Source organism: Achroia grisella, unplaced genomic scaffold (assembly GCF_030625045.1).
Source record: "Achroia grisella isolate CSIRO2021 unplaced genomic scaffold, CSIRO_AGI_Agris_v1 utg544, whole genome shotgun sequence".
NCBI classification, from domain to species: domain Eukaryota; kingdom Metazoa; phylum Arthropoda; class Insecta; order Lepidoptera; family Pyralidae; genus Achroia; species Achroia grisella.
The window spans coordinates 4,156,379-4,176,923 of NW_026712929.1; the positions used below are offsets into that span (position 1 = coordinate 4,156,379).

The window sequence follows — 20,545 nt, forward strand, 5'->3', positions numbered from 1 at the left end:
TATTGTAATAAACAAATTATACTATATATATTAATCCAAATATTTTTCCATTCGGATAAAGTAAGAGTCGACTCTTACTTTATCCGAACGGAAAAATATTTGGAGACAAGACAAACATCTGGAGCTTACAGGAATAACCAGTTTGCATACGCGATAATGCGACTATATTTAAACTGTTATAATAAAAAAAGAGAGGATAATAACGATTCAATTATATATTTACTATGACAACAAATTCTCAGTACTATTTAAACTATGAATTAGTCTTCCACTGAGTAAATACATAAAAATAATATTCTGATGAAAAATTGAGCCTATTTATTACGACTAATGATTTTTCGAACGGTAAGTCATCTGTATATAAGCACTGCTAATCTATAATGTTGTTTAAAACAGTCCATATTTCTCTAAATGAAGCTACAATAAAGGCTGGGGCTAGCTTCGAAGCAGTGTGAGCATACAGAGACCGTAATATACACTTATATCCACACCACACTAATGACTAATTGAGTTCTATAACATAGCACAATTTAAGATCGTCACAGTGCTTTATCGAGTCTCGCTACACTTCTGACACTTGATACTCGTTAATTTACACTTTATACACGAGTCACGGTAATAGCGCACACAAAAGTTCGTACGTGTTAATCAGAGGCGCCATCGTCGGCGTCTTCAAGGCAGCTAAATTTATTTGAAGCTACGAAGTTCTGCAAAAACAAAGTAAATATAGGAAATTACAGTAGTTGTAGTATTGTTATAGTTGTTCCAAGCTCACTATTTTGTCATTAAATTGTCATGAAACTTACTATTATAAATATTTAGACTAGCTATTACCCGCGATAAGATCAGCTTAGATGTTAAAAAAATTGTTTTAAACTAAAATTAGCCTACGTTACTCTTTTTAACATTAGGTATTTTCGAGTGAAAGTTCCGTCAAAATAGGTTATGCCGTTTCAGAGATTAGTAAGATCAAACGTACAACTTTTTATTAAATGGTGAAGGGGCAAAACAAAGGTAGATTGATTGTACAAGTCTCCGTTTCACCTATTTCAGCTGCCCAATAGCTAGCTTTGTAAACAATTGTATCTTTTAATTTACCGCTCATTGGAAAAACTGTCTCATCACAAAGAGGAACGAGCGAGAAACTCGTGTGTTGCTCTTTTGAATATATGTTCTTTTTATATAAACAATTACAGTATAGATATACAAGTAAGAGGTACCTATACGAAAAGCAATTATTTATTAAACGTACAGAATAAGATACATGACATTTTAGTGCTCTAGAATGGCAACAAATGAGTTCTATTACGCATGTGACTTGATGACGATTACCGCTTACCATCAGGTGGGCCGTCAGTTTGTTTTCATACATAAAAAAATTAATGACACATTTTATAAATTACATACTACATTAAACGTAATGGAAACATACCGGTTTCTCCTGTTCTTTCAACTTAGGCAAGGGTTTTTCTTCTCTGTCGTCCCGATCCCGCGAGCGACTCTGTCTCGAACGCTCTCTCCCATTGCGCTCTTCTCGTGGCTTCTGGTCCCGTTCGCGGTTCTCCCGTTCCCATGACTGGGTGCGCCTATCGCCTGACGCATCTCTGGCATCCTTTTCAGGGGATTCGCGCCTCTCGCGGGAGTCCCTTCTATCATTTGAGCCCGGTCTGTCACGAGAGTCACGTCTGCCCCGAGAGTGTTGCCTGTCCCGCGAATCTCGCCTATCTCCTGAATTGTCACGCCTTTCATCCCTGTAATCACGTCTGTCCCGGTCGTCCCTGTTATCGCGCCGATCCCTATCATCCCTGTCGCGTCGGTCTCTATCATCTTTATAGTCGCGCCTGTCGTCTTTATCGCGATGATCTTTGTTCTCCTTTGAATAGTCGCGTCGGTCTCTGTTGTAGCTGCGAGAATCTTTACCGCGGTCATCTAAACAAGTCATACAAATCTAATTAATTAAATGCTTGTAATATATAATACTTGTATGTTAATATTAAAAGAATTTCCATGATTCTCATTTGTTTATTATATATAAATATTGTTCTGATTGGACACTTAGCAGGACTGCAATTTTATTAAAAATAAAATAATCTTAATCATAATAAAAAACTAACTATCTAGTGACATCGTCTTACTTTCAAGTAAAGCATTATGAAAAAAAAAATTAATTACCCCTTCTCGCTCCACCTCGTCGATCACCAGAGTCGTCATTCTGTGAAATAAGCCTTAATATAATATTTTTCTATTGTAATTTTTAGTCTAAACTAATATTATAAGGTTAGATTCTTTGTAACAGATAAAATTAAATAATACTGAAGATATTTTTAAAGTAATGTACATGTAAGTGTATATGTAATATTATCTTGTACATAAATATTTATAGTTTTTTAAAATAATAATTACACTTACCCTACGAACCCAACGATCTTTGTCTTCCGCGGCTCGTCTAGATTCCTCTTCCTGCTTAAGAAGACGTTCTTCTATTTCCCTCTCCCTAAAATCGTAATGAAAATATATTCTATAAGTGGGATAAATTAACATTAACATTACTAATAAATGTATATAACTTAATAGTAAAAAATGTTGGTATATAGCGACCGTAACGCACATGTTAAAATATGTTACGGTGTCTTGTTAACCCTCTTGATATAGCACATCAGAGATTACTCTATAACAATCAAGATATAATATCTTGGCTGTTATTGTATGTGCCATGATCATAACTTGTTATAACACTCTATGCAGTGAATTAATTAAATTATAATTACGGTTTAGGGTCGGCAATGCGCACGACACTTTTGTTTCAGGCATGTACAGGCTACGGTAATACCGTTTACCATCAGAAATCGCGACCATTATGGTATAAAACATATGCAATTAACCCAAAATCTGTTCATTTTACTTATTTGTTTCTTTACACACTCATATAGTTAAAATGGTTTATAACATATAAATAGTACTATGGGGAAGGGCAGTAATGTTTTAAGATCCAATTTCTAGCAATGTGTTACATTATTCTCTTAGACTCAAGTCCATGAGGTTTGTAATTGACATTATGTACTGTAATTGAAATTACGGTGTTTGTATAGTTTTTAGTAACACAATTGGGGCTATAGCCCCCGCACTACATCTCGTTTGCTATGCAACTGAGATATAGTTATATATTATATATATATTAAAGATCCGATAGTAAGTGATGAGCAGATGAGCTTGTAGACATACTTTGCAGCTGTGTCTACAGGCTTGGCAGCGCCGAAGACTTTCTCAGCAGGCACAGGCTTAGCGAGGCTTTTCTCCGCCGGTTTGTCCTCAACCGGAGCTCCATCAGCCGGCTTTGTGGGCGCCTCTACCTCGCGCGGGACGGTACGCGGAAGCAGATTCAGCTTAGGTCGCTCGCGTGGTTTCGCTGCTTCTACAATAATTAGCAGAAACATTTTTCATAACTGAAGATAATTCACACAATTTGGCCTCAAACTAGGCACAGCTTGTATTATGGGTACTAAAACAACTGATAGATATACTTAAATAAACTTTCTTTGTAAATACATACATAATAAACATAGAAAATACTTAGACCAAAACCAGACAAATAATTATGTCAAATGGTCGTATGGGATTAGTATAATGGATTCCATTACGACCATCGTAACAACAGTTCGTGGGTACGATTGTCTGATGATACAAACATTTGACATAATTATTGCCATTAGTATACCTGTCGTAATTGACCTCCAATCATAGAAGATTAAAATGAAAGGTTCTTTAGTTTCTATTTATTGTGTCCATTCATTCAACCATATAATAATTAGCTTGAGCTAAAATTTAATAAAATGGTATTGAATACTGCATGTATGTTATATATGGATCTTTTTTCAGTATACACACAAGTTAATATGGAGGATCTAGTCCATGTATGTATTTTTGTATGATTGAGCGGAGTGAATATGCGTAGAGTTATGTAAGATAATTTATTAGTATAATAAAAATATTCCATACCTTCTCTTGGTTGTGGATCACGGTCACGATCGCCGAAACCCCTTCCACCGAATCCTCTGCCCTCTCGACTGTTATAAAGAACATTAACATATCAATAACATTAGGAAAACTTGTGTTGTAAGGATACAATAGCATATTGACTTATGTAATGAGATGTATGCATGTTGTAAGAGGTTTTTTCCATAAGAACTTCTTTATGGATAAGCAATTAGTGGTGTTTAGTACAGCATATACTGTAGAGAGTGTAGACAATAAAATGGAAAGTTCATTTATTATCTCATTATCAAAACACTAAGAAAATAATGGTTGTATGTTATTGATAAGTTATTTTGAATTATATTTGTGATGTAGAAAATATATATTGGAAATATACTGTGCATTTTTGCAATTATTTTTTTTGCAAATTATTATATTTAGAGGTTTTTCTCATGTAGTTGGACTGGTAGTCATGAACGTAAAGAGAACCCTTTGTATAATATTTCATGTTCAAAAAAGTTTTCTATTAAGGTCTCCATATCAAAGCTGTAATAACATATGTAGACTTGTCGATTACAATCCCATTACATAACAGCACGGCACCGCCCATTTACGGTCATTTATATGAAAATATATAAAAAAGTCTATGCTAAATTTCACTTGTGCGTCCTGCGTCTACATATGTACAAGCTTAGGGTTAAGTAGATGAGATGGTAATTTAATAGTGACTGATTTTAGTGATATTAAAATTATTATGGACTTACCTGAATCCATCTCGCTCAGCAGTTCGGAATCCATCGCGACCACCGTAGCCGCTGCGTTCCCCGTCACGGCCAAATCCTCGATCCCTACCACTGTAGACAACATTTACAATTTAATGAAAATCCAAAACCACCACGCTTGTCCTTTAGGTCACTAGTACTACAAATTAAATCGAATGGATTTCTTGACTATAAATTGACACCAAAACCATTATCAATTTATATTTTTAACCGACTCTTTGATGATGAAAACAGCGATTATAAACCAAGAGACTTTGTAGAGCTTGTATATTGGATTTAAATATACCGTGCGAAATGTGTCCAGTCACGTGTTCACTAAGACGTGAACAGTTGAGAATTCCTTGGACATAGATAACTGATAGCTGTAGGTACTTTTTTTTTAAGAAACAATAATACAAATAAATATATGTACACTTATAATCTACAGGGATTGAACCGGCAATTACAGAATTCAAATTTATAATATTCTTGCAAAGGTAAGTACAAAGTAACAGACATTACAAAAAATATTTTACTTGTCCGGATATTTATATGCTGCAAGAATAGAACCGACAATGCGATGGTATTATATAACGCAATACTCACCGGTCTTCTCCAAAGCGATCGCGACCGAAGGAGTCCCGGCCGCCGTAAGGCGTCCGAGCCGGTTCCGGCGCCGGACGGTCACCATCACGCCATCCACCAGGTCGGTTGTCTGCACTCGCTACAATTTTTCAAACAATAAAATAATTGTGATCATAGTTTTTTGGAATAATTTTCTAGTTTCTATTTATCTGTACACTCCAAACTAAATATAATGTTTATTACAAGTGGGTTTACTTTTTTTTTATACTTTGACAGGATAATTACAACTTAATTAATCATGATGAATTTGGCATTTTGCGTATATATCGAATTAGCATAGCATTAATGTAGCAATTAGGATGAAATAAGACATATACTACTGCTAGGGCAGACACAGAAAGAATAAATTGTATTATATTTATGCACAAATTGTATTATAATTATGGATCGAACATAAAACACTTTCAAGTTTATTTCATATTTAAATAATAAGAAAAATAAAAACTGTGACTCTCAAAAGTGATTTTTTTTATATTTTAGGGTGCCAGTGATGATTAAAACAAGCGGTGCTTAGCTTGAGACTAGATGGCACAGTGTGAAATGTCTAGGGCTATTATTAAAAATAAATACACTTAGTCACTCAGAGAATGAATGTGATAGAGGGAGCAAACCATAGATTAGTCTGAATTGAGTTACGGCGTCCGCCGTATCACACATTGTACTGAAACAGCTGGTCACAGGGGGACTTTCAAAGGTACTAGCACTTGAATCTCATCCCATGGAGTCCTCGACTAAGCCACTAGCCCTGCTTTTCTGGTGCCCCTGCCATCGCTATCAGCAATGCCTCCTACTAGAAGGTAATTTTGTGACAAGTGACCTTTACTCAGACCTTCCCGAGATGTGATGAGTAACCGAGATACCAAATTTAGTACAAATGAATTAAAATATTTAAATAACAAAAAATATAAATAATATTATACTCGGACATCCTACATCCATTTGAGATATAAGTAATATTAAAAAGGTCAATTGACTGATTTATTACCAATTAACAATAGCATGATAAAATCGTATCTCTATGTACTCTGTATGTGCATCCCAAATGTGATATTACAGTTTGCTCCGTAACACAAACACCTATCATCATTGTGACATATGATATATGTACTTATTTATCAGTAGAAAGTATTATGAGTTTCACATAAAACAAATTACAACAATTTTAATAGGGCTGAAAATTTTAGACTGTTGTAGTTTACATAGGAAAATTTTTTGGAAAATCATTTGGATCTAAACTGTTACTGAAATAGAAGCCGAAATCCGATTTTGGCCAGAACGCCTAGTTTCAGACAAACACTATGTTTTAGTATAATATTCAAAATCAAACGAACGAATTTTAACCACGAAATAAAGATATTTGGTCCTGAGATGCATGTTGAGATGTAAAGGGTAGCTGCAGTGAACAGCATCACAATAGTTATATATAATAAAATATATGTACAATATGTAGTTTTTAAATAAAAGTAATGACAAGTTTAATGTTAAAATTTTAAATAATAGGTTTAATTTCTTTTTGCCACCATACAATAAACAAATTCGATTTTTTTAAATTTCCTTAGTATACTCAAAATACATCATGACGTTTCTATAATCATATTATAAAAAAATCGTCCAGTCTCTACTGTTACTGTCCTGTACATACTTTTGTGTGGAAAAAGAAAAAAATCATTAATTCAAATTTGAAAAAGAAAACTTACAGTCCCGGTCTCGGTCGCGCAGGGTGTCGCGGTCGCGCATGGTGTCGCGGGCGTCGTTGCGGCCCCGCGCCGGCGTCTCGGGCACCGCCCGCGGGCCCGAACGCCAATCGCCCATAGTGCGCTCCGGATCATACTCTCTGAGGGATATCACCGATGCTTTCAACAGACTTCATAAAATAATCTAGCAGCAATGGACTGAACTAAATTTAATCACACATGAAAACAGAACATACTCCTTCAATGACTTGAGCAATGCTTTCAACTGACTCTAAATAATCGATCTCTCAATAATTATGACCGTAGTGAATTTCACATATAATTTAATTCATATTATTTTTGTTTATGTCTGGGAATTTAATGAACGCGAATTTATATCATAGGTGATATTACATTTTATTAATGCAGTATAAGACAATATTATCATTATTATTATTATTTTTTAAACTTATGTAAACTTTGCACTATTTATTTTATGTGTATGTACGGGAATATAAAGAACTTACTATGTTCTCATAAATCGCTTTTGAATGACGTGGACTAATTCAATTACTTGAAGTTTATACAGATCTAATATTCTGGCAAGGGTAAGTACAAAGTAGTAGACATTACAAAAAATATTTTACCTGTCCCTATCGGATCTTCCCCCTCGACCCATGCGGCGGTCGTTGTCCTGCGTTGCCACGTCTATTCTTATCCGTCTGCCCCCTATTGTCTACAGAACAAAAGGAACTTGTATAAAAATATAAGTGATGCTTTGTAATAATTTTGGACCCTAATATTTAAGGAGAACTAAGAATGAATAATATGTAAGTTTTAGAATATGCATAAGGTGCAAATACAAAAAGAGTTTATAATTCTTTCGGCCATGTTTTGCAACTCCGCATAAATTTGTTTAACCTACAATTTATCAATATAATCAGTGTAAATTATAAGTATTCCTAACGTAAAAATACCATTTAATTTGACTGGATATTAATGTGCTATTTTTAAATATGGTCAATACTACAAACATACAGTAATTTTCCTCAAGGCAAATATTTGATCTACATACTGTTACGGATATTGGTTTATGGTCAATGCTCAGTATAAATAACACAATGTGTAGTCAGCTCAATTATTAAATCATAAAATTGTTACTTTTGTTCATCTTGCAATCAGTTAAAAACTACGGCTATGAAGATTGTGAATCTCAATAGAATTATTTCGTCTTAAGTTAGTAGTACTGATTAGATATCAGTTCTAATATCATTATACATTACAAAAATATATAATGAATGTTCAACAAACCCTAGGTTTATTTAACTAACAGCTAGTTCTATCATAAATCTATGACAGTATTTTAGTCTTTATTATTAAGAGATATTAAAAATTTACGTAATACTCTTCATGTTCATAATTTTGACCATTTTACTAATAAACAGAGTTATGTCAGATACTAACAATAACAAAGCTATCATTCTTAACAAACAAACAGATGCTGTCCTGTTTTCATACCATGTACAAAGATAAGTTTGTTTATTAAAATAATTTGACCAACTTGTATATAGCAATAAAATATATTGTTTCGTCATAGTGGTGATAATTTGATTACCTAAATTAGGTACATGATGAAGTTTATATAATACTTACTAGATCAGGCAGATTCATAGCATTGATAAGACTTTCTCTATCTTCAAAATCTACATATCCGTATCCTTTTAGGCGGTCCCCTTCTCTTGGCAATCTCAAGTTGATAATCTACAAACAAAAATAGTAATCATACTTTAATAGACATCATGGCCAATTTTATTGTTCTTGTTACAGTTTTTCTAAACAAATTAACCTTTGGACTCAATATCATAACTAATATTGAAAGTCACCATTAGTATACATTAATTGCTTTGTGTTTTCCAACTATCTTAACTATACAAAATATTTCTTAGAGTGATATGTTATCTGAATATGTACATAGATTAGTTGTACAGGTTAATTATAATGATGGTTTGTATTAGACACCAGGAGATATCATCAAATGATGACAGTCATGTAAATATTACAGTAACAATTATTATTTATTTACTCTAAATAATGATAAGGACAATAGAAGGACACTCCTTTGAATATGTATGCTAAAATAAACTGTTATTGTTCTGGTTTATTTATGTTTTAAAACACAGTGGCTCTGTCTTTTATATCTTGGAAATTGTGCTAGTGGCCAATAGATGTACACAATTTACAGTCTCTGAATAATGAGGTAGCTTTAATAAGCCTGCAAAGATACCAGACATATACAACATTTTAACAAAAGTTTTGTTGGTTATAATATTCCTGGGTGTACAGTCAGGATAGGACATGCTCAAAGCTAAAATGTGTTGATAAAAGTATCTGTAAATGTAGAAACTGAAACATTTACAGAGTTTAGTAGAAAGTGTACTCTGTAATAAATGGAATTTGTAAAAGTAAAAATAGTATAAGCAAAAAATTCACCTTAAGCTCTCCAAACAGCTCAGTGATGGCTGTCTCGTCAACATCATAAGGCAGGTTAGAGATGTGTGCAATGAAGGGCGGGCGGCGCGGTATGGACTCGTCGTCCACGGCCAGACCGCCGCGAGCCGCGCGGGACGCCGACGGCAGCACCACCGGCGGCCGCTGCCGCGACGAGAACCCATAGCTCTCTGTCGCTGTTCAAAATATACTTAATATTCTGCTGATATATTCACACCTTTCAGACATATGCTAATACTATAACATATTTGTATGATTAACAGTTATAAGAGATATGTGAATGTTGAATAATTACTAAATGAAATTGAACAGATATCTCTCTTAATTAAAGGACAATAAGATATTATTTGCTATACATAGTTATATTGTAAAATAGACAAATCAATATTTAGAAATTGAAGCCATATTAAGTTGCAATAAATTAATGGTTTAAGAAAATATTTACTGTAACGAATAATAATTGTATATTTACAAATGATTTCAAAATATTGCATGAAGGATACAGATATACATTTATTAAGCTTATAATGAAATAATAAAATAAAACATTGACTATAAAGACCCTCAGATATAATAGGGAGCTGGTCAATGAAAGACTAGTCTGAATTGAGTTGTGACCAAAGTCATCTCGTAGATTGTGCTAAAACTGCTGGTCACAGGAGTTTCCAACAATGTAATGCCTACACCTCATCCATGACCCACCGGTACTGGATTCCCAGGTTGAACATTACATTGTAGTTTCTGGTTCCCCCGCCCACCCTGTGAGGGTAGCATCCGGCTAGAATGTTTTGAAACACATGAGACCTTTACTCAGACCTTCCCGGGGCGGAAAGAGTGACAAACACTCGGCTAGTGCGCCCCAAGTACGAGATTAACATTGACCTGCCATTACCCTCACCTTCATCACTGGGTCTAAAGAAACCTTAATACAGATTTGATACAAAAATGTTTTTTTAATTGTTTATAGTCACTTACGTTCTTCATCTGCGGCGTCCGCCCAGTTGTTTATCGTGGGAATTGTTGTTGGTTCCGCTATAATGTCTGTGATGCTGGCTTTGATCCATTTTGACTTTTTTGATTTCTTGCCTGTAAGAGGGATGAGTAAATATGGATCAATATACGTTAAGTTTTAAATAATAATAACGTGGTGATGACGCATTTCAAGTGAACGACCTACACTGATTTTGGAAAGTGGTTATTCATGGACTCAATGAAAGAACAAATTACATTAGTGAACATCTGTTCAAGTAAATGTTTTTTAACATTCATGTCAGCATTAGAATTCAAATATATAGCTTTAAAATTGTGTACGAGTGAAAATAAAGAGTTGAAAAAGTTAAGAAATGTGGCCACGCGGTAAATCCAAACGTCCGCAAAGGTGAAACGATGACACGTTAGCAATATTAGATAATATTGCAGTGCTTTAAAAGCAACAGTTTAGTATGAATTAGATTCATGGCAATAAATTAAACTAAGAAAAATGAAAATAAACGATATAATATAGGGAAAATTGGGATTTTTTCACGTGACAAAATTAATAAAACTAACCTGCAGCGGCCATATTACAAGGCTGGGGCAAGTGTTGCCACTGACTGCTATTTGATTACCCCTCCAGTATCGACAATTACCCGTCAATACATTAATACCATACTCAATAATTTGAGTGCTATCTATTACGTAATACCGAGGTTATTGCTAATGCCGGCTTTAATCTTAATTACGGCATTTTATTATTTTTTCCGGTAAAGTACCGTATTATTACTAAATGTATTTTAAAAAATCAATATAAGCATTGAAGATAAAAATCAATAAGCAAACATTTATTAATGTTATTCTTAAATATTTAAAAAGTTTCACAAATTATTTTTTTTTCCTGATTAAATGACACTGAATAAATGAGGTTGAAAGAAAAGGACAAATAAATAAACAACTAAAGTAAGTTTATTAGAAACTTGACGTATTACAATAATTTAAAAAATGGATCACTTATTAAAAATTCCTTTCCTTGAAATATGTATTATTTTTTTTTACTGATGATGAAATAATAATGTTTTAAGTAAGTTTAAAGATGTCAGATATTATATATTATAAATATAATCATCTTAATACAATTATTTCATCAATAGACCTCATTGACAGTAAAGTGGATGAACAATATTTTTGATAATGTATTAAAAACATACAAACAGTTATTACATTTACATTACAGTAAATTATTAATATGTCAAAATTTACGAATATTATACTTCTATCTTTATTTTATATAAACAAACACTGTTGCAATTCATTTTTTAAATATGGCAACCTTGTGAAAGGGACACATAGATAAAATTGTAACTCTCTTTCCAAATGTTGAAATTACAAATATGGATGGATTCCATAGATGGTGAATATTTTATTGTTCAATAAAAATTAATACAATTCATGCATATTTTGGTCTCGATGTTTACGAGGAGGATAATGCACATTTTATAGACATAAACTTAACAAAATATATGCAAAAATAAAATTAACTTTACAATGTAACTAATAGACACCAAAATATTGAGAGTGACGTACTTCGTTTTGAATCAAACAAACGGTTTACTGAATTGTTACTCCTTGATGATAATAGCGTAGTTTCGGATTCAAAGCAAATTCTAATTGTCAATTTTGCATGAACTATATAGTTTATACTACTATAAAGCTTCATATACGAACCTTATAGATAAATAGATATACTATATTATATTGTTATTCACAGAAAGCGATATGATTAGCATGTATCAACTGCGACCAAAGATTAAAATAAATATACCAAAAACTGCGACTGTAAAAACGGTGTAATTATAATGGCCAAATTGTGACTTTTATTGTACATATTAAAGATATTTTGTTCAAATGTCACTTGCATCAGTGACAATGGCAAAGTATAACTTTATCTGCAACTATCTACTTTACTAATATATCCAGGCAGGGACTGAGTCTACTAAGGCCTAGGCAACCTAGATACGCACATAGGGTCCGTAATTTTTTAAATTACCAAACACAAAATATGTATAATGCACAGTTATGCATGACTGAAAAATAAATCCGGAATTAAAATATGGCCACTTTTGCCTTAGTCCGTCGCTGCATATGTCTATGTTGATCATTAATTCACACAATAAATTGGTTTTAGATGAAATCACGAATTTTATGCAGAGTTTAATTTCTTTGTAGGTATGTATTTAAACAAAGTAAGGAATGAAAATACATTGGCGGAAGATAGCTTTTAATATGTATGAAACAAGAAGTCATAAACGATAGTATCTACAAAGACGTAAGGGAACTGCTTTGTTTAGAATACAGGATGCTTTTTGTCTGAACAGATACGATGGAAGTATTGAAATGCCTTCCCGATTCTTAGCTTATCAGTATTAAGTGCAGTGCTCCAGTGTAACATGCACTAGTTTGAATTCTATGGAAACTATTTTCAAAATTCGATTTTAGAGGTAGACAAATTTGATAAAGAAAAAAAGGATAATTATTGTCTATGTGACATAAATCTGTTTATTAAGTAAAAAAATAAAATTATCAGAAATAAAAAAAAGAACAAGTCTATAAAATTACAAAATTGATTTAGGTACATATCCATAATGTACTTCACAAACTTCCCTGTTTTGTAATGTACTTAGGTAACCAACAATAGGCTTATAAGCAACATTTATCAGTAAAGTTAGGAATACTTGTTGTCGTACATGTCAGTGTCTGGTACGGAGCTTTTGCAGATTTATACCTTCACTTTCCTTATTTTTATATTCTTTAATTGCTAGATAGTCTCATTAACCTACCCTTTGAATTTCCAATTTGAACTTGATCATTCTACTGAGTAATTATTATACCTACTCTAATATAAGTTTTTATTTTAGTTAAGTTAACTGGTTATATTCTGAAATTTATATGTACGAAGCCTATACGAGTGTTATAGAGAATAGCTGGCAGGCAGAGCTGGTTAAACATCAAACGAACACGGTAGATGGCATTCAGGTCGCGTACCGTAACCGTACGGACGTCTGCACCGTTGTCTCGGGCGTGCTTGTATAGTTCGAACAAAGTTTTCTATCGAAATAGTTTTTTGTGACGCACCTTTTTACTGAGCGTTTACGTGCCCGTCTATATTCGCGGTTAGCCCTAAAAAAATAAAAGTTTAGTATTCGAACGAGTAGAAGTGGAGCTCCTTTCCATTGTGATCGTTGAGCTGTAGTTGCCAATAAATTGAATTTTATTGCTTGGTGACGTAAAGCACGGTGGTGGTGATAACGGAAAGTGATGTGAATTGTGTTGTGTTTACATTGCGATGCATGTGTAGTGTGGAAACGGGTTGTTTATTATGGGGTATGCATCGAGTGGCGCGGGGCGCGCAGCGCATGAAGCGCTACTGGCTCGCCAAGATGCTGAGCTGCGGCTCATGGAGGCAATGAAAAGGAGTCTCCAAGCTAAGATGAAGAGCGACAGGGAGTACGCTCTCGCTCTGTCAGCGGCTGCTGCACAGGGCCAGAAGATGGACAAATGTGAAGAACTAAATGGTAAGATTACATTAACATGAAAAAAATCCTTATTTCTAGAACACTGGATTGGTGCTACGGGATGGTGAGGAGGGCGATGGACAGGAGATTTGGGCTTGGTGCTGTCATTTTGTACACTCATTTAGAGATGTATGTATGTATGATGGGTAATATCAAAAGGGAGGTATTTATCAGACGACGAAAACGGAATATATGGGCTATTTACTCTCGTATGTATAATAGGCACCCACTAATATCGGAATAACTAATTTACGAAGAGAAACTAATGTAAATCCGTATATTTTGTAGGTAGGTCCTACCGTTGTGTACAACAGAACTATTTAAATTGATAGGTATTGATAATCTTTTATTTTTTGCTTCATTATGTCGTCATTATGCCTATTTCTCGTATTTAAATGTCAAACATGTCTTCAACTAGTCCGCTCCCCGCTCCATTCCATCGCCAGTCACCTAAAAAGCAAACCTGTAATATAAAGGCGGGTAAGTTTACAAAGTTTAGGCGCTAGGTATCTTTCTGAACGTTACGAATCGATATCAAAATTAAACAGACAATATGGGTACATATATTTACTTATATGTTATAGATAACATGACATAAAATAAAACAAATGAGGAAATATTTCTGTGTCAACAATATTGTGAACGTCATGCCTATCGATTTACCCTGCCTTAAAATTCTGTCGACGTTCGAATTTGGCTGAAAATATGTAATGCTTTGCGTATAATTTTAAAATGACCAAGTTTTTTTTTATTTAATTAGATAGCCATTATTACAATATACTTAAATTCTCGTCCTAATTCGTTAAAAGCTGTGCAGTCGTAAAAAGGTATAATACAGATAAAAATACAGCCTTCGCAATTATAGTCGTAGTGTAGGTCTACGATTAGTATGAATGTTTCAGTCATAGAAAGCATCGATTATAAACTAGATATTACTCGTATCTATCTATTTAAGATATGTTAAATTTGATAAAATGAGATGTGACTAACAATGATCGAAACAGAAAATTTTTAACTTGACCTATACATTCTGTATAGGTCAAGTTAAAAATTTTCTGTTTCTACAGATTATGTAAAAAGTCGTCTGCGTGGGTACTTCCGTCTCAACAATTTTTTTTATACCATGAAGATGGCATACATTCCTGATGTAAATGATTGTATCATCACGTTTGCTTTGTAAGATTTCGATTGAGGCGTGAGGTGTGACAGTAAAGTTACAGGATATTTTAGTCTTCCGGAATAGCGACCCATGAGCGATATCACGGGCGTCACATGATAACGTAATGTCCGTAGTGCTGTTCATTTATGTGGGTGACGATTCCCACTTACCATCACGTGACCCAGCTTGTTTGCTATTCCAATTAGATAAAAAGACACTTTAATATCTACATATGTTTATGTATTATACTACTAGCTGATCCCGCGACTTACTACTACTACTACTACTTACTACTTACGTATATATTTTTTTGTTGTAAACCTTACTATTGTAATAAAAAAACAAAATTGTGGTTATTTCTTACGGTCCTTTCGTTGTTTGAATTGAATACAATGATTCTTTCATATTAGGCTTTATTATTATACAATAATGTATTACAAACTTTTTTAAAAGAAACCTACCACAGAACTAGTGAATAGCGCACCCATATCAGTGAAACTATTTTTAAGATTAGCGTGCACAAATGCACAGACAAACAAACAAAATTCTAACAAATTATAAAATAAATAAACATGTGCTGTGTTAATTTCAAATATTAAAATACAAACCATGCTAAAAAAATAAATAGAAGCACTAGTTTTTTTGAAGAACAAATTGCAAATAGGTACTAATTTGTTTATTCTAATAAAATTGATTGCACAACGGCTGTTTGTAGCTATTATTTACCTATGTGATATTATGCATATAATTGGTTAAGAATCGCTCGTTATTTTTCCATATAATATGTAATATTTATTTTGTTTGAGACTTGTTTGTAAACTCGCCTATTTCTGTCATGCAGTTTGCTTTGTAAGCTATTTTAATTGAATTAAATTAGGGCGTGGAAACTTGAGACCATAGTCCTGATAATGATGATGATGAATGGCATCACATGCGTCATATATATATCGTGATGTGTGTCTGTATCTTTTATTTAAGTATTATTTAATTAAATTATTTAATTAATTATGATTCCCACCTTCCAAGTATTTATTTAAGTACATTGTTGTGATGTTTAAAGATAACTACTTTATAAGTTTTACTAATTTCATATTATATATTCATAAATATTCATACTAATTTCACCCCATTCGAAGTATAAATATTTGCGGGGCAGATTGCTGATTATTTTTCACGTTTGATGACGGAGCCGTGCTCACGCCTGCGCTGTAAGGTACTGGCAGGGCATCAGTTATAAATGATATAATGAACATGAAGTCAGTTGAACCATCGTGACGAATCCACTAAAAATTTAACACGATTTTTTTCTAGAGGAGATTGCGTGAATCTTGCCCTGACATGGTACATTGCTAGTAATGTATACACCATACCCTAATGCTTACAATCCCCTTTCCCCCCGGGTTCATTAGAACATAGCAAACTTATTTTTTCTTTTTTTTGTTCAGGATCAGTTATAGCTTCGGCGTGGCGCACAATGACCGAAGAGTGGGAAAACACCAGTCGGTTGATCAAGGCTAACGCAGAAACCCTGGACTCGCGCGCACTAGATCGCCTCACCGCATTAATGACAGAGCGACGGAAATCGCGAAAAACTTATCAAGAAGACCACACCAAAATCTCTTCACAGTTTACTCAGGTAAAACATAAGCTAGTGGCTGAGCTACTGATTATGTCATCTCATATTTATTAATCGCAATATAATTATTTTTGTTAAATACATAGTTCAATTGGAAGCCTATTTTAGTTCGTCTACGATGTTTACTAATTGGCGGTTACGACTTTTTCGATGTTGGACAACCTAAGATTTTGTTAGACCGTTAAAATTATTAAATTATAAAAAATGATGTAGTTCCGAAGATATATCTGTATACATATAGATACTGTAGACTAGCTAAGTTTATGTAGGTATGTGTAAACATTGTAACATTTTTGACAAAATTTACTTAATTTATTGTCAGAAGTTTTCCTACTTGGTTGGTTGATCTTCTATAATTTATTTCTAAAGCAAACTAAGAAGAGAACTTGATTATATGTAGGTATGTATCACGTAAAATGTTTAACATAAAAAAAACAATATGTTGCTACTTTGCGTGGTACCGTCGTTTATGCCACAAAACAAACTCATCTGTGTCGTCAAATACCTATATGCATATAAATTATGACTATATTTATAACCACACTTACTTAAAGGACTATATTATTTACCTACAGTAACAATATCACCATTGCCACCGTATTGGTATCACCATGTCGGATCACGTCCCGGTCTCGATAACGGTAATGAGTGAGTCATTACATAGTAAAACATATAGATCTTTAGAATGCATACAATTCATTTCAAAGATAGATAGGACACGTCGCACCTTATATTTCTTGTATTTTACAACAATGTAATCTTTTATTTTAATCTGAACATGTAATATTCTCTTATCTGTGATTTAAACTTATGAAAAATAGATTTTAACATTTGTATTAAATATATTGTTATAATAATAATAATAACTCTGGACAATTCACACAGTGCGATCTAGTCCCAAGCTAAGCAGAGCTTGTATTATGGGCACTAGACTATTTAAATAATTTTTGTTATTAAAAATATTCACTTAACATATATATTTATATATATATATATCGACCAAAACAAACAGTCATACTAAAAAATGCAAATGTTTGTACTATGCGAGATATCAAACAGGCAACAGTCGGAAGTAAAAAGGTCTGCTAAACCCCTTGATCACCGAGGACGAAAACAAAAATCTTATCCGTATAATATTAAAATAAGAAAGTATTCCCAAAAATTTATTAAAAATAATGGATTATTCAGCATAAATATGCTGAATGTACAAGTAAAAATAATGACGTATAAATACTGTTTTGTTAAATTGTCTCCAACAACAACAGTAACAACCATATCTATTTTATGTGGTCCCATTCCACAAATGGCTGTTGGTCAGTCACGTCATAGTAAAGGTCACGTTCACGTCACTAACAGGTTTTTTTAATACATTCATGTTTGTTGTTACTGATAAAAAATATATCTTATTTTGGAGCATGCATTTCTATTGCTTGTTTACGTTATTTCTCGAAAGCATTGTATAGACTGTAATGGAGATTGGAGTTTCACTAGAGATTTACTGCGATCCAAAATCAACGTAATGTGGTGTTAAATTTGCATTTTATTTACAAAAGTTTTGAATCGAAAGTCACAATTTTCACATACGATAAGCAGAATATATACAACATTTATTTCTGGTACATATAAGCCATATAACGATCATAGATTATCATCACCGGCTCCCTAATAATCAATCAAATAAGCATTTGCATTAATGTAAATCGTGACTGCATAAACAAGGTTTAATTGTTTGTACAAACTGCTGTTGAACCTAAAACCTGTATAACTGCATACTGCAGTACGATTTCCACTAGGTACGAATAGTGCGTTCGTAAAATTGGGCCAATTGCCAATTTTTTCCCGGAGATGTAAATAAAACAAGCAATATTGGCGCCGTTTAGCACACAAATAAACATATGTACGCATCTGTTAGAATTTCATCTGCGGATTAAATTTAGGTTCATGCTCTAGTATTTCTTATGATAATTTACATTATGTCCGTTAGTAGTATGTTTTCTGACATCCTCGTCTTGTTACGGGTGAACAAAGCTTTGATAAGTAATGAGTAATATTTTTAAAAGTTTGGCGGTTTCGTAGAGAGCTCGGCTTGAACGGCAGGAAGGACATTTGTATGCGAGGGAATGCACTTCGTCTAATGAATGGATGACATTAGACTCCACACTAACGACCTCCCGGAATGCGTGGGCTTATCCTAGTTGAATTACAATAGGCATGGATGGTTCATTGTCTACATAAATAATTTCAACATGACATACCAAAAGACAAAGCATTGAAAAGTTCGTTTAGACCAGACATTAATACTTATATACAGCTTGTGTAAACATGTCTAGTTTTTTTAAAAAGCTATCATTTTCGATGTACCCTAATCGGTTTGATAACTGCAACTTTACCGTAGTATCCATAAAGGGAAACCAATCGTTCAGATTGATCGGTAAACAAAGAACGACCTAAGATTACAGTCTACCGTTTGAAGTGTCTACCATTTAGGTAAGCTCTCGCTCTGTTGTAACAGTAGTTCTGTAGTATAGAAAAGGATGTAATATATAATTTCGTGATTTCTAACCGAGTCGCGTAAAGTGATGTTCTGCATTGGGATTGGTTGTAAGGCACCTGTCACCGTTCATTGGCCCTGGCAGCGAATGCGCCGCGACGCGTGCAACGGTGTAACCACAACTTTTAATTTATTATTTATAAAATATTTAAATAGGTATTCCCTTCTTTTGTACCCCTTTGTTTATTTTGGACGTGGTCCTTTGCATTTAAACATTGACAAACGCCAATTTATTTTCTACAACAAATAATAGTTATTTATTGTACAAGTGTTTTAAATCTATTTTCTTTAAAATGCGTATATACGAGTGTATGTGTAAAATTTATAAAAATATGTATAAAAATTACTTTTTATACTTTTTACAGAGCCTATGTTGTTAACGAAATGTAAGGTATATAAAATAAACATATTTTATATTTATAGGTATCACTAATAATAACACTATTTAGTCTCAATTGAATTTTTATTCTTGATCAGCAACGTCGAAACAAGTCTTAAATAAAATATTCAGTAAATAATGTGCATATGTTGTAGATAATTTCGTAATACCCAAGTAACCTACTGCGAAATCCGGAAAAACCTATTGGTTGTGTGCGTGAGTTACATCTCATTGACGTCGACGTACACTAGATAGGTATGTCCCAGATACGAAGCCAGAGGCGGATCAGAATTAGTTTGCGTTTGTTACCATCATAAAAACTGTACCGACCATTACAAACATACATACTCATGAGTACACATATTACTGCGGCCAGACGTAGAACTATCCTAGGGAGCAGAACCCACTTCTTTTCACACCCCGTTCTGAGCACAATAATGCCTTGAGTACATTATTCTAGTCCAAAGATTTAGTGCAGTATTGTACTGGATGAAATTGGCAATAATATTCTAGTGATTTAGAAGCCTTTGAAGGGTAAACAGTTTAGAGACAGCATTTTTAAAAATATGTTCAGTTAACATTGGATTGGCTGTGTGCACGTAGCTTTTTATATGTTTGTTTTTATTGTCTTTTATCAATATAAAAATATGTTATTTTTTTCCCAAAAGCTACCGCCTTTCTATATTTTTATGTATTAGCTTAATAATACAGTTT

The 20,545-nt window shown here is 33.4% G+C and overlaps 2 protein-coding genes across 3 annotated transcripts in view; one reads left to right on the forward strand and one right to left on the reverse strand.

Moving 5' to 3' along the window:
• Positions 1-17: 17 nt before the first annotated feature.
• LOC131847923 (eukaryotic translation initiation factor 4B) lies at positions 18-11,184 on the reverse strand. The gene is made up of 15 exons (XM_059197642.1): positions 11,108-11,184; positions 10,535-10,645; positions 9,542-9,735; positions 8,705-8,812; positions 7,699-7,787; positions 7,076-7,212; positions 5,340-5,457; positions 4,737-4,826; positions 3,997-4,064; positions 3,223-3,412; positions 2,410-2,494; positions 2,173-2,212; positions 1,433-1,929; positions 108-707; positions 18-71 (listed from the first exon to the last, which is right to left on the reverse strand). Exons 1-14 carry the CDS (start codon positions 11,118-11,120, stop codon positions 645-647), a joined length of 1,803 nt encoding a protein of 600 aa, XP_059053625.1. The 5' UTR covers positions 11,121-11,184; the 3' UTR covers positions 18-71; positions 108-644.
• A 2,332-nt stretch (positions 11,185-13,516) lies between these two features.
• Positions 13,517-20,545, forward strand: part of LOC131847921 (tyrosine-protein kinase Fer) — a 47,148-nt gene continuing 40,119 nt past the window's right edge. The window contains exons 1-2 of one of the 2 annotated variants that reach the window (XM_059197636.1): positions 13,517-14,106; positions 16,711-16,901. In XM_059197636.1, the coding sequence (XP_059053619.1) occupies positions 13,911-14,106; positions 16,711-16,901 (387 nt within the window). In that variant the 5' untranslated portion in view covers positions 13,517-13,910. The remainder of the gene's footprint in view (positions 14,107-16,710; positions 16,902-20,545) is intronic. The other variant, XM_059197637.1, reaches the window with a different exon arrangement.

Excerpts from the sequence above, each read along its gene's own strand:
- LOC131847923 (XM_059197642.1), bottom strand. Across the intron at positions 9,736-10,534 it reads GGACGCCGCAGATGAAGAAC|CGACAGAGAGCTATGGGTTC; the intron begins GTAAGTGACTAT and ends TATTTTGAACAG. Across the intron at positions 1,930-2,172 it reads ACGAGGTGGAGCGAGAAGGG|ATGACCGCGGTAAAGATTCT; the intron begins GTAATTAATTTT and ends TGACTTGTTTAG.